At 56.6% G+C, this 14347-nt stretch overlaps 1 protein-coding gene across 1 annotated transcript; it reads left to right on the top strand.

The window, feature by feature from the left end:
- Positions 1–2: 2 nt before the first annotated feature.
- FBXO41 (F-box protein 41) lies at positions 3–13419 on the top strand (the record flags this gene model as incomplete). Its single annotated transcript, XM_029938521.1, has 12 exons — positions 3–526; positions 2377–2602; positions 3077–3150; positions 3423–3781; positions 4611–4852; positions 5068–5183; positions 5305–5457; positions 5638–5733; positions 7107–7225; positions 7402–7560; positions 8989–9104; positions 9238–13419. Coding segments are annotated over 12 exons (2247 nt in total), but the record flags the coding sequence as incomplete, so codon positions are not given.
- Between the last annotated feature and the right edge of the window lie 928 nt (positions 13420–14347).

The following is a 14347-nucleotide window of genomic DNA, read 5'->3' as shown; positions in this document are numbered from 1 at the left end:
TACCCGCCAGCCTGCCCTGCGAGGAGCTGGCTGAGCCCGGCCTCGTGCCCGCCGCCGCCGCGCGCTACGCGCTGCGCGAGATCGAAATCCCGCTGGGGGAGCTGTTCGCCCGCAAGTCCGTGGCCTCCTCGGCTTGCTCGACGCCTCCGCCCGGGCCGGGGCCCGGGCCCGCCTCCGCCTCCCCCGCGTCCCCCTCGCCCGCGGATGTGGCTTACGAGGAGGGCCTGGCGCGCCTCAAGATCCGTGCGCTGGAGAAGCTGGAGGTGGACCGGCGGCTGGAGCGGCTGAGCGAGGAGGTGGAGCAGAAGATCGCAGGCCAGGTGGGTCGGCTGCAGGCTGAGCTGGAACGCAAGGCAGCGGAGCTGGAGACTGCGCGACAGGAGAGTGCGCGGCTGGGGCGCGAGAAGGAGGAGCTGGAGGAGCGTGCTTCCGAACTCTCGCGCCAGGTGGACGTGAGCGTGGAGCTGCTCGCCTCGCTCAAGCAGGACCTGGTGCACAAGGAACAGGAGCTGAGCCGCAAGCAGCAGTGAGTGGCCAGCAGGGCCCTGTGGGCGGGTGTGCCGTGAGTGTTCCTGATTGGGTGACCGTGTGTGTCACTGCCGCCGCCGCCACCACCACCGTGAGTGGGCCTGAGTGTGTCTGTGCGTGTGTCTGTGTGGCCATGGCTTTGTAATATGGCATCGATGGCCACCGGCCATAGATGGTGTGGGAGGGAGCAAGAGTGTCGTGACAGTATTTGTTTGGGACTGTGAGTACATGCAAGTGTGACCAAAGGCCTGCTGTGAAAATTGTTTCTCTCCCTTGTCTGTCTCTCTACCGAAGGCCAGCGCCTGCCTGGTGGCACCAGACCCTCTTACTACTATTAAAAAAATTTTTTTTATGTCTTTATTTTATTTTGAGAGAGAAAGAGAATGAGAGGAGGAGGGGCAGAAAGAGAGGGAGACACAATCTGAAGTAGGCTCCAGGCTCTGAGCTGTCAGCACAGAGCCCGACGTGAGGCTCAAACCCACAGACTATGAAATCTTTTTTTTTTATGTTTTTTATTTATTTTTGAGAGACAGAGACAGACAGCATGAGCAGGGGAGGATCAGAGAGAGAGACACAGAATCCGAAGCAGGCTCCAGGCTCTGAGCTAGCTGTCAGCATACAGCCCCATGCGGGGCCCAAACCCAAAAACCGTGGGATCATGACCTGAGCCCAAACTGGACGCTTAACCGACTGAGCCACCCAGGCACCGCTACTTTTGCCTACTCAAAGACATGGCACAATTCTGCTTTTTCCCTTTGCCATCATCAGACTTTCCTTGTCAACTGCATCATTCCTAAAAGCATCCAGATAAGGTCGTTACTTCCATCTGCCATAACCCCACTACACCCTTATGTTACAGCCCCTTTTCTTTCCTTCCAGAACCACTCCTTGAAAGTATTGTTTATACTCTTTGTCTCCAGTTTCCTTCCCCTCTTTCTGTCTTGAATGCGCTCTGATCAGATGTGCATCTCCACCACTGTCCTCTGTGTCACTAACGACCTTCCTGTTGCCAAGGCCCACCAGTCATCATCAGCCTCTCAGCCTCGTTGACACATTGGTTCTTGAAACCCCTTTTTCACTTGGCATCCAGGACACGCTCCTGGAATTTCCTTCTTTTTTTCTGCCTGCTCCTTCTCGGTTTTCTTTGCTGGCTTCTCCTTATTTCTCTGGTCTTTAAATGTAGAATTTCTAAATAGATGCATGTTATTTATCTGTCCACATTGTGACATAAGCTCCACGGGGGCAGGAATTTTTCTCATGCTTGTTCACTGCTGTGTCCCTAATATAGTGTCAGACACCTAGAAGGTGCCCAGTAAATGTTGAGTGGATGCATGACCAACTGTGAATCCTCAAGTGACTCTGAAGTTTGCTGTGTGTACATGCACTTCCCGGAGGCTTCTGTGTCTGAGAATGTTTCTGTGTGTGTGTGTGTGTGTGTGTGTGTGTGTGTGTGTGTTGGAATGTGTCATTGGGACTGTGCCTATCTCAGACTGCATGTGTGCCTGCAAGTGAACATGACACGAGCAGATGTACATGAGTGTGTGTGGCTGTGTGCCCATGAGTGTTTCTAGAGGGAGGAGGTGGCTCTGAGTGTGACTGAGTATGACTATTTTGGTGGGGAGGAGGGGTGTCTGGCAGGAGTGTCGGGGCCGGTCGGCGGGGTGTGCGAGACTCGGAGTATATGTTTGCATTTCTGTGCATGCTGTCCTATGCGGCATCGTGCCTGAGCCTGTACCACATGCACCCACGGGACCATGGGCAGCTGTGCCCATGTCTCTTCCCACTGCTCCGGAGAGGGGGTGGGCGGCCAGGCCGAGGCATGGGGGTAAGAGACTGCTCTGGGCCCAGGGAGGTGGTACAGATCGACCAGTTCCTGAAGGAGACAGCGGCACGGGAGGCCAGCGCCAAGCTGCGGCTGCAGCAGTTCATCGAGGAGCTGCTCGAGCGGGCGGACCGGGCCGAGCGGCAGCTGCAGGTCATCAGCAGCAGCTGTGGCAGCACGCCCAGCGCCAGCCTGGGCCGAGGTGGTGGCGGAGGCGGTGCCGCACCCGGTCCCCGGGGTCCTGGCAGAATGGTGAGTGCCAGCCTGCCTTCCCTCCTCCTCCTGCACCCCTGCCCCATGTGGCCTCACCTCGCACACTACCTGGCCTCCCCCTGTCATGCTCCACATGCTTCCCTCCTTTGGTTCATTCCCATGAGCAGACTTGAGGCCTGAAGTAGAGGTCCCTCTGATTGGGTGGAAGTGACCACCCCTGAGGCTGCGATCCAGGGAGGTGTGATCCAGCCGCTCTGGTCCTCAGGGGCCCATCTGTGCCCAAATGAGAGCCCAGGAACCACAAGTCAGGGTCTGTGGTGCTGGTTGGGTATGGGGAGGGGGCTGGTGAGCCTGCCTCTCTGGGCTGTCTATTTGTCCATCTTTCCCAACTTTTTTCCTTCTCTCTCCTCTCCCTTCTCTCTTCTCTCCATCTTGTGTCCTTTCTCTGGCTCCTTCTCACCCTTTTGCCTCTTCTGTCCCCCTGACTCTCCCTCCCGCTCTGGGGGTCCACAGCGAGAACACCACGCAGGCCCGGCCATGCCTAGCACATACGCCATGTCAAGGCATGGCTCCTCTCCCAGCACAGGGTAAGCCTCGGGCCTGGCCCGTCCCACACAGCCCACCCTCACCCTGGAAAGATCCACTGGCCCACTGGATGGCTGGCCCATCTGGGGCCTTGACTCCTTCTCCTTTTCCCATACTCCTTGGGTCACCTCTGTCTGCCTTTCCATACTCTTCGAAGGGGGCTCTTGGAAAGTAGGGGGAGTGGGTTGCCCTTGGCCGGCGGTAGGGGTGGCATGGGGAGTTCGGGCAGGCCTGGTGCCCCTGGCTCCTCACCGTCTGGTCCACCCCACCCCAGGGCCTCCAGCCGTGTCCCCGCTGCATCCCAGAGCTCAGGCTGCTATGACAGTGACAGTCTGGAGCTACCCCGGCCAGAAGAGGGGGCCCCCGAGGACAGTGGCCCTGGGGGCTTGAGCACACGGGCCCAGGCTGCCAACGGCGGCTCGGAGCGCACCCAGCCCCCTCGCAGCTCAGGCCTGCGGCGCCAGGCCATCCAGAACTGGCAGCGCAGACCCCGCCGACACAGCACGGAGGGGGAGGAGGGTGATGTCTCGGACGTGGGCTCCCGAACCACGGAGTCAGAGGCTGAGGGCCCCTCAGATGCCCCCCGCTCTGGGCCTGCTATGGCCGGGCCACTGAGCAGCTGCCGGCTCTCAGGTGAGTCCTGGGGAGGGTAGGCCAGAGAGGCCAGTCTTTCGTTGGTGCTGGACCCTCTCAGGGGACACAGGGCTGAGGTGGTAAATCTCTTGGGCTCCCAAACCCGTTTTCCCCCTGTCCCAGACTTCCCCCAGTGAGAAGGACAAACTTTCCTACAAGTGCCCTGTGCGCTTCGGCAAGGAATTCTTGTAACAGAGCAGGGCTGTAGCACAGGGGCGCTCAGGTTGGGTACTGCACAAGGATGCCACATCTCGGGTCCATTTATGTGGTGGGCTCGTTGACATTTACAGGAGAGTAGTGGAGTGTTAACTGCTGACTGAAGTTTTGGAGCAGTAGGGAGAGCCCCCTTCTGTATATGGACAAGGCCATGTGCATATGTGGGTGGGTCAGGGTCAGGGTCGGGAGGTTAGAAGGCTGAGATCAGGTGCATGACTGCTGTAGAGTGACTGCTCTGGGCAGCCTTGCCCTGGCCTTCTGTTCACAGAGGCCTGGTTTCTAACCATCTGTACCCTCACCTTCCAAACCCTTCCCCACTCTTGACTCAGTTGCTTCATCTAGAGGGTGAGTTTGGACTGTGTGATGATCTATGATCTATGATTTTAAAAAGACAGTTTGCTTGAGGAAGGGTCACCTTTTTCTAATTTGTATAGAGAGGGGGCTGCCGAGGAGGGGGAAGCAGAGGCCCCTTGTCCTTCCTCCCATGACACTGGCCCTCCAGCATGAGTCCCTCATGACTATTCCTTCTGCAGCTCCTAGCCCTCCCCAGCTCCCCACCCGCACCCCCTCCCTGACCCTCCACACTGACCTTTGACCCTCTGGTACTGTGCAGCCCGCCCTGAGGGAGGCAGTGGGCGGGGTCGGCGAGCTGAGAGGGGCAGCCCCTCGCGCTCCAATGAGGTCATCAGCCCAGAGATCCTCAAGATGCGAGCCGCCCTGTTCTGCATCTTCACCTATCTGGACACACGCACACTGCTGCATGCTGCCGAGGTCTGCCGGGACTGGCGCTTCGTGGCTCGTCACCCCGCGGTCTGGACACGGGTGCTGCTGGAGAATGCCCGCGTCTGTTCCAAGGTGCCTGTCTCTGTTCACTGCCGCTGTTGTGAACCCGTCTTTTTCCCAGCAGAATCTGGCCCCTCAAGGTCTGATCCTTGCAGCCCTTACAACACCCCAGCTTCAGCCTGACTCCCCAAAATGCTCTCATGGGGCCTTCTGTCTTGGGGCTGGTCTGCCTCTAGCCAGCCAAGCACAGACCCCTTCATCCCCAGGTGACCCTTGTCTCTCTGCAGTTCCTGGCGATGCTGGCCCAGTGGTGCACCCAGGCCCACTCACTGACGCTGCAGAACCTGAAGCCCCGGCAGCGGGGCAAGAAGGAGAGCAAGGAAGAGTATGCCCGGAGCACCCGGTGAGGCCCTGGCAGATGGGCGGGTGGGTGTTGCAGGCTGCAGACCCAGAATTCCATGGAGGATGCTTCCCAGAGGAGGAGGTGGCCACGGGCAGTGCCCTGACCTCCTGGCCATCCCCAGGGGCTGCCTGGAAGCAGGGCTGGAGTCCCTGTTGAAGGCTGCTGGGGGGAACCTGCTGATCCTGCGCATCTCCCACTGTCCCAACATCCTCACTGACCGCTCGCTCTGGCTGGCCAGCTGCTACTGCCGCGCCCTGCAGGCCGTCACCTACAGGTAGGTGCACACCACCAGACTCAAGGTCCATAGGCTCTTGGCCTCGGGCCAAAGGGATCCCTGGGGTCTGCATATTCTTCCCCCAGGGGTCTCAGGCAAAGGGACTCAAGAGTTCTGTGGCCCAAGGGAAGGGAGCGAAGGCCACCAGGGTGGGTGGTGCCAGCTTTGTCTTTTCAACAGGAGTGCCACAGACCCTGTGGGCCACGAGGTCATTTGGGCTCTGGGTGCAGGCTGCAGAGAGATTGTCTCCCTCCAGGTGGCGCCACTTCACCCTTGGTGAGCCCTGGCAGGGGTCAGGTGGGGACAGGGTGGGGCTGGGGCTGGGGCTGAGCACTGAGCAGATCTGAGCCATTCCACAGGCTGACTGGGGAGACAGATTCGCATTCACCAGTCGCTGTAAGTAGGTTAGGAGTGGGGCTTCCAAATCAGACATGGGGTGATGCCGGGCTTACTGGCAGTGAGACTCTGGGCAATCCAGTCATGCCTTCGTTTCTCAAGTGCAGAGTGAAGGTGGCGGTATTAGAGATCTTTCAGCCTTGGGAGGACTGTAGCTGGCTCCAGTGAGATGTACACATAAAGCCCACAGGGGCCACAGTAAGTGTTCAGGCAACACTAGCTAGAAATAGCTGCATTTGTTTGGCACATGAAAAGCCCGGTCAAGGGAGGTCGACGTATAACACACAAAAAAGCTGGTTGTTGGAGAATCCAGATCATTCACCGCTCTACTTGGAGTTCCTAAGACCAGGCTTTTTTGTCCCTGTGCTTTGTCCTCTAAGCCCTCTCTCCACAGGACAACTCCTCCCAGGGCATCCAGTGTCCTTCACGAATACCTGGCCGAACTTGGCACAGCTCCCCCGCCTCCATTCCTACTTCGCCCTGTCACAACCCCTGCTGTCATTTGCTTTGCAATAATTTCTCTGTATTCCAATCAACTCTGTACTCACAGTTCTCAGGGTAGGGGCTATAAATGCCCATTTCCATAGCTCTGGTTCCAAGTGCAAGCAGACCCCAGAGAACCTGCTGCCGGGGTGAATGTTGAGGGACAAAGTGTTTAGGGAAATAGGGAGTTTGGTGTGGGTGTTGGGCAGAGGGGAGCAATGAGCATGGAAAGGAAGGTTGGGGCAAGGTTAGGCAGGTCTTGCCTAAGGGGTTTAGAGCTGGGTTTTATCTAGAGAGTGCTTGGGAAGCCATTGGGGTATTTTAGTTCTTAAAAACAGGATTATATCCGACTGGTTCCGTTGTGTCCCCTCCCCCTCCCCACTCCTTGAGGGCAGGCACCATGTTTGTACTGTCACTGATGAATCCACAGGACCTAGTTCAGTTGTTCTTGGCTGTAGTAGACCCTTGAGGCCCATTTGTTGAATGACTGAGTGAGAGAATGTAGGAATGAATGGTTCACTGTCAGCAGTGTGTAGGATTCTTCTAGATGAATCCAGATGAATATGGATGGTCGCCTGAACTGTGAGATCAAAGAGTTATCCAGGAATCTGTAGGTCTTGGCAGGGGGTAAGGGAGGAAGAGTCAGGGATGATTCCAGGTTTCTAACTTGAACAGCTGGGTGGTAGGTGGGGCATGAAAGAGGAGAGGGCTTGGGGGTGTCACGCAGACAGAAGCTTCCTTGACCGCCCTCTCTCCACCCCATTCTCCAGCCAGCAGCCCACACGCTTCAGTAACCGCTGCCTGCAGATGATCGGTCGCTGTTGGCCCCACCTTCGGGCCCTGGGGGTTGGGGGCGCTGGCTGTGGGGTGCAGGGCCTGGCATCACTCGGTGAGTCCTTCCTTGGGACTGGGGAGGGCGGTGGGAAGCAGGTGTGGGTGCAACACTGAAATCCCAGAGGGGTTTGGGGCTGCAGCCTGGGTGGTAGCAGAAGCACCAAGGCACTGGGTGGGAGGCGACCTGGGGAGTTTGTTAGCGGGATGTCCCCTCTTCTTCCCTCTTCCTAGCAAGAAACTGCATGCGGCTGCAGGTCCTGGAGCTGGACCACGTGTCGGAGATCACCCAGGAGGTGGCAGCTGAGGTCTGCCGGGAAGGCCTGAAGGGACTGGAGATGTTGGTGCTCACGGCCACACCCGTCACCCCCAAGGCCCTGCTGCATTTCAACAGTGAGCGATGGGAATGCAGGAGGGGGGCTGACACTGACACCATTTACTGTGCCGTGTCAGCAAGTAGTAGAGCCACTCCCTGTCACTCCTAGTCAGCAAGCGCCAGCACTGCGGGGAGACCAACTGGGGTGCTAATCCTAGCTTTGCCACCAGTGCTTTCCCAGGCCAGCGTGGCATTCAAGGCCCGCCGCCACCTGGTTGATGCGGTTCGGTTCAACATTTATTGCCCTATGCTCTGCATATGTTGGAGACACAAGCTGTACGAAGCCATCTGTCCCACGTGAGCCTATGGCCAAGGGCAGAGGCAGAACAGACAGGTTGGGAACACAGGTTCTGGAGCTGGACTGACCTGGGTCTCAGTTTTGGCTCTACTGCTTATTAGCTGTGTGACCAGGCAAATTACTAGACTTCTCTGGATTCTGTATCCCCTTTCTTCTCGGCTGACTCTGGAGTGGGTGGGAGCATTAGGACCATTCTCAGGGTGAAGACTCCTCTCTCCAGGGTGTAGACTCCATGCCTCCTCTGACCCCACCTTCCTTTAGCCACCTACTCCACTCCTGGCCACTCCTCCACCTTGACCGAGGACATGGGTGTCCAGCTCAGGCTGTTCACACTCCTTCAGGGCAGGGGCTTGGACAGAAGCTGCCCTCTGACCCTCACTCCTCCCCACAACTGAAGCAGTCTTCTGAGCAGCCTTCTGGGCACAACTGAGTCACCACCAGTAGCTGGGTAGCTCGTGTTGTTGCCCCGAGGACCTGCAATAACCACTGAGTGGCTCCTCGGCTGCCCAGGCTGCAGGCTTCCCCTTCCTGAGACCCTGGTCACACCTACATGCTGAACCCTGAAGGCTTCTTGACTTTATTATTTCCAGGATCCTCTTCTTCCTTCCCCATCAACCTCTCATGGCCTGGCTCTGGAATGACCGCCTCCAATATCATGATCTCCAGAACCTTCTCAGCCTCTTCATTTTCTTCTTCGTCCTCCACTGACTTCATGGCAACATCTAGTCCCTTAAGCCCTCTGCTCCCAACTTGTTGCTGCCTGTCCCCTCCTCCATGCCCCAGAGAAGAGTCGTCAGCCTCACTTCAGCCTCTGTCCTTTTAATTCATTTCCAGGTGCCCAGGCTACGGCACAGCTGTCCCCTCTGCCAGGAAAGTTCCTAATGCCCCTGCACAGTTGGCTGCTGCCCACCATCATCCCAGAGTCCACTGTAGCCTCTGCTCTGTGACCTTGCCCTCCTCCTCCCACCCTGCACCCCTGTGTGGTTGATCCCGTGTGCCACCGGTGTGCTCTCCTCTAGGTGGTTCCCAGTGCCTGGCACATGACCGTCTCTCTGTAGAGTTCTGGTTTCACAAATTAGTGACAGAAGAGCAGTCCCATTGTCCAGGCCAAACATGAGCCATCACCTTATTACCCACCTTTTCCCAGGCATTTGCCGGAATCTCAAGTCCATCGTGGTCCAGATTGGGATTGCTGATTATTTCAAAGAGCCCAGCAGTCCTGAGGCCCAGAAGCTGTTTGAGGACATGGTGACAAAACTCCAGGTGAGGAGTTGGCTCTTAGGCCAACCCAAACCCCAGGTGGCATCCCTAGGCTGGGGTTGGTGACCTGCGTATGTGATGGGAGGGCCCCACTTGCCTCGACCTGAGGGGAACTAACCCAGGGTTCGGTCTACAGGCCCTACGACGGAGACCCGGCTTCTCTAAGATCCTGCACATCAAGGTGGACGGTGGCTGCTAACCCGGGGTGGGGGGCGGCAGGGCCCCTGCCAGCCCCACACCAGGGTACTCTTTTTGGACCTCCAGAGGGACCCTGATTTGGACTAGACCTTTGGAGGCCTAGTGTTATCCCTGGCTTCCAGGGAGGGGTTGACAGTTTCCTGTCCTCCTGGGACAGTGGAGCAACGGGCCTGACGTTGGGCACTGGCTCTTCAGGGCAAGGGCTTGGACAGAAGCTGCCCTTCAACCCCCCACTCCACCCCCAACTGGATCAGCCTTCTGGGCACAGCCAGGAAGGAGCTGAGTCACCACCAGCACCCGGTGTCATAGCTCCGAGGACCTGCCATAATCACTGAGTGGTTCCTTGGCTGCCTGGGCTGCCGGGACAGGCCTCCCCTTGTCAGGGACCTCTGCTGGTCCCCAGGCCAGACAGGGCTCCCCAAAGCAGCTCAGACTCGGCGAGAAGGGCTCTTTTCTTCCCCCTGCCCTGTTCCAGCCCTCTGTGGGGCACCCCCTTCAGACAGTCTGCCGAGGCTCTGGGTCCACATTCTCCAGGGATAACACAGACAGGCCTTGGGGGTCTGGGAATGTGGCCAGCCAAAAGTGGGGGGGGGGGCAGGGTGCAGTGAGGTAGAGGAATGGGCTTGGATTGGCAAAACATTCATCTAGAACTTTTCCCCAGGATATTGAAACCACCACTCCCAAAGTGGGGAAATTGCCAAGTAGAGAAAACTTAGTTTTTATTGCTAGAAACAAGAAGATCCCTCCTCCCAACAACCACACCCCCCATGACACACCAGAGCTAAATTCAGAGCTAAAAGGTGCATGTTTCTCTACCTTCCACCAATCCTGAGCCTCCGGAGGGGCAAAGAACCAGCTCTTGGAAACATTATCAGCTTTGAGAAGCAGTTCCTATCTTCAAGAAACGCCCTTCTCTTCCAGGTGCTTGACAGGAATCTAATGGCCTCTGGGTCCCCAGTGCTGTGGTGAGAGGGAGTCACTGGGCTGCCTTCTCTCTGGAGGAGGCCAGGAGGATGGTTTGGTTTGCTTCCTTGTCCAGCTAGCTTGCTTGAAAATGTAGCCTTGGTAGGGAACTAGACCCATGAGGCCAAGAACAAGGAAGAGTACCCTCAGACTTTCCTCCCTCCCCAGTTTCCACTGGCCCCAGGGGCAGTGCTGGGACCTGAGCCACAGCCACTTAGCTTAGAAGCCACAGAACACAAGTGGGTTTTCACAGACTTGCATGGTTCCAGCAAGACCAGGTTCTGGCACTAAGGCTCCAAAGACTCAGGTCTCCCCAGTTCCTCCTCTCAGAACCCTCAGTGGTGTAGAGGCTATGGGTCCTGTCAACATTCATTTGGAAAGTTCTTTCAAACATTAACCTCAATCCATCTTAGGGTTTCCTTCTCTCCCATACAGGACCCAGCTCTGCCCTAACCATTAGGCTGCTGGTCCTGGCATGGCTGGGCTCTTCTGGTTTCTCAGCCCTTTGCAGGGACCCAACTTTCTGCCACAGCCTGGCTTAGACATCAAAACCCAGCCCTGGGTTACCCTGTAATGAGTCCTCCAGAGCTGGGACTCCACAGACTCAGCATCCAGCTCCCCTAGCTCCCCACCCAGCTCTGTCCCAGCTCTGGTTGATGACTTTTCCCCCCTGTGGCTTATTCTGGCCTTGCCCTTTGAAGACCCCAGCTACCAAGGGTGTCATGTTGGCAATTCCCTGTCCGGTCCTACATGAAGTCTTGGCTGTGTGGCATCCCCCACTCCAGAGCGGCTGGCTCCAATGGCTCCCACCTCCCCAGCCTTGTCCCCAGGAGTCACAGGAAGAAGCACAACTTTTCTCTGTCCTCCAGGGGCCTGGGAGGGATATGGGTGTGCCCTGGGTGCATCTGTCCTGCCTTGCCAACTCCACCCCTTTGTAACTCCTGCTTGAGACCCTAGGGCCAGAGGTGCTGCCCCCCTCCCCCCCGCTCCCCCCAATCTCCTGGACAAAGCACAAAGGGATGCCCTGCTTGGCCCGAGCCTGCCTTACTGAGGGACTTTTCTGCCCCTGGAAGCTTCCATCCCTGAATACAAGGCTTTGGATAATATCTCCCTGGGTGGACAGCCGCTGGAATGTCGGGAAAAGAGGTCAGGGTGCATGGGGAGTGAGCTATAGTTGGGGAGAGATAGTTCTGAAAGGACTGATTCTAGGAGTAGGTTCGTTCACCCACTCCACCCACCCATCCTTGCAGCCCTGAGTACCACCAGCACGGGGGGCAGAAGAGTGAACAGGGCCCCCCTTCTCCTGGCTGGCAGGAAGTTTGGCCAGCAAGTCCCCACCTTGTATTTGCCAGCTTGTGTGTGTGAAAGGTGTTTAGGAGTACATATTGCACAGGCCCCTGCCCACGCAAACAACAGGGCACAGCATGTCCCCTGCACAGCTGCCCCTGGGGCTGCACGCTGGACTAAATGTGTGCGGAGAACTGGGAAGTTGCAGGCCCCTTGACCCCAGACTGGAAGCTTTGGCTCTCAGTGGGATGAGCCCTGCTGCTGTGTGGGGAGCTTGTTTGCAGGGTTGCTTCCTTGGCAACCACACAGCATGGCGGAGAACGGAAAACAGGGACGGAGGATCTGGCCATCCTTGAGGCACCTCACCCCTCACTTTCTCTCACTCATTCAAAAAATAATCCTTCTCCATCTCACACCTAGTAAGATGCAAAGGAGGGCAATCAAAGCAAGACCTGCTTCAGGGGTCCTGGGCATGTGTAGAGGTCCCATGGGCCCCAGCACATGGTGTCCCTACCACCTCTCCTTGTTATGTAGCCTGCAGCCAGCATCTGGGGGGCTGGTTTAGCTGGAGTATTTCATCAGGCTTGCTTTGGGCTCCCTCCCCATGGCACCAGCAGGGGACAAAGGAGATTCCGTATGTCTGACACCCCCCCCCCCCCTGCCCCGGGGAAAGGAAATGTGTTGCCCAGAACCATGGCTTTTCACTGGCTGAGAAACCACCTAAGGAACAAGGCAGTCCAGAATTTCCTGGTCCTGTGAGAGTGGTTGAGTCAGCCTCTCAAGAAGAGCTTCAAAAACAAAAAAGCCACCTCCTTCCCAACGCCCGCTGCTCCAAGGTTTGGCTCCATCCTTTCCCTTTGGGTTCTGCTTGTTCCCCTGGTCCTTTGGGCTGTGGGTGGGAAGCTGCCTAGCCCCTAAGTCCTCTAAGGCACTAAGCTAAAGACCCTCCCAGAGTGACTATTGGTGCCAAAGACCCAATTCCTGGTGAACTTGGGTTGAAGACCGGGGAGATGGTGAGCAGGTGCAAGGCCCACATGCCCAGAGGAGTGAACTCAAACTGATGGGATCTGTCTAGCCCACCAGCCCTTGAGGAGTGGAATTCCCTCCCCCAGGGGCCTGGTACTACTCTTTAACCCTGGTGGTCATGCTTTCTCACCCAGCCTTGTTCCAGGCTTGCATTTCTGTATATACTGCTGTGTATTGTGTGTATGTATTTATTCCTGGACAAGTGTATTCATCTGCAGCCTTTGCCTGAGGATAAGGTTTAGGATTGGTGAAGACCAGAATACCAGGGCCGACTAACACAACCAGCTCCTAGTTCTTCCCCAAACCCCTGGGACCCTGGCCAGTCCCAAGACTGCCCTGACAATCAGGCAGGCTTCCCCACCAAGAGCCCAAGCCGGGTCTGCCATTGCTGGCACGGCTCCAGGAGGCTTGGCCTTGGGCAGGTGCAGAGGCCTGAGGTGACCTAAGCTTGCCTCATGACTGGCACCAGTAGGCTTGGCTCTAGTGGGCACTGCTAGCGGGGACCTCCACGGGTGGCCCCCAGGCCTGCCTTCCCCGCACAGCCAGGCTGTGATGCGCCTGAGCCGTGAGAGGGTAGCTCCCCCCACCCCAAGCAAATCAGGTGGAGGGGTGGAAAGCATTTTTTGGTTTTGTTTCTGAAGTGGTGCCTGTACCTCCAGCCCCCAGGGGGCCTTCCCTGGCCCCACTTCTCTGCCCCACCCAGGCATCGCCGTCCCAGCACTTTGCCCCACAGCACCCACAGATGCTCTGTGCTGAATGTACCTGAGTGTATGTATTCAAAAGGACTCACATGGGCATCTGAGAATTTATGACTTTGTATCCAATAAAAGGTGGTGAAACTGGAGTGTCTGTCAGGGAAGTAAATGGCAGGTGGCCGGATTTGTCCATCTGTCACCACGCCTTTCTGCATCTAAATAGCACTGAGGCAGGAAGTGGCTGGATGACCTGAATGGCATCAACAGAGTGAATAAAGCATTAGGAAGACCTGTCAGGACTGCAAACATTGCTGAAAGCCATGCAGGCTACTATCCCTCTCCTAGCTCACTGTTTCAGTGCCTGCATGCAGATAAAAAACCTCAGGGTGTCGTTTTTAATTCTGCTGGGAGAGGCCATCTTTAAGGACAACAGGAACACTGGGCACTGTCCAGTCCCTCAATGGCTTGGCCACCCTCTTCTGGAAGTTCTAACAAGCCAATAAGGAACCTTCAGCCTGGGAGAGACAAATGGCCTCGCCTACCTATTCTGCAAAATGAGGTTGCCCCATTGATGATTACTCAGGTCTTGAAAGATTTAAAGTCAAAAAAAGACCAGGTGCTTAGGCTTAAACTGTGAGTGGCTCTAGCACCAAACAAGTGGATGAGCCTTTATCCCCATAACTCTGAGCCAGCTCTTTTTATAACAGGAGAGCAGCTGAGGCTCAGAAAAATTAGTTTACACAGAGACTATCAAGTTAGAAGAGAGGCCAGACTCCACACTCTGGACCTGCCTACCACCCCACCTTGATTTTTAGTCCATCTAACCAAGAGGGTATCAGATTCAAGAGACGTACTTTTTAATCACCTCCCAGTTTCAGGCAGCAAAAGTTTCCAAGGCTCAAAGGGAGAGTCTGGCACAGTCACTCACCTCTAGCTTTAACAGTCCCTGACTACACAGCTGGCTGCAGGCCAGCTCTCAGGACTAGCATGAAGGAGAAAGCAAGCAGACCCTGCTCATTTCCAGTTTATCTGTGGTGGTCACTCCAAACTTCCACTGGTCAGAAGAAAGCAAAAGGA

Source organism: Suricata suricatta, chromosome 4 (assembly GCF_006229205.1).
Source record: "Suricata suricatta isolate VVHF042 chromosome 4, meerkat_22Aug2017_6uvM2_HiC, whole genome shotgun sequence".
Taxonomy (NCBI): Eukaryota; Metazoa; Chordata; class Mammalia; order Carnivora; family Herpestidae; genus Suricata; species Suricata suricatta.
The sequence above is the reverse complement of the archived record's forward strand: the minus strand, read 5'-3'. Positions and strand labels throughout refer to the sequence as shown.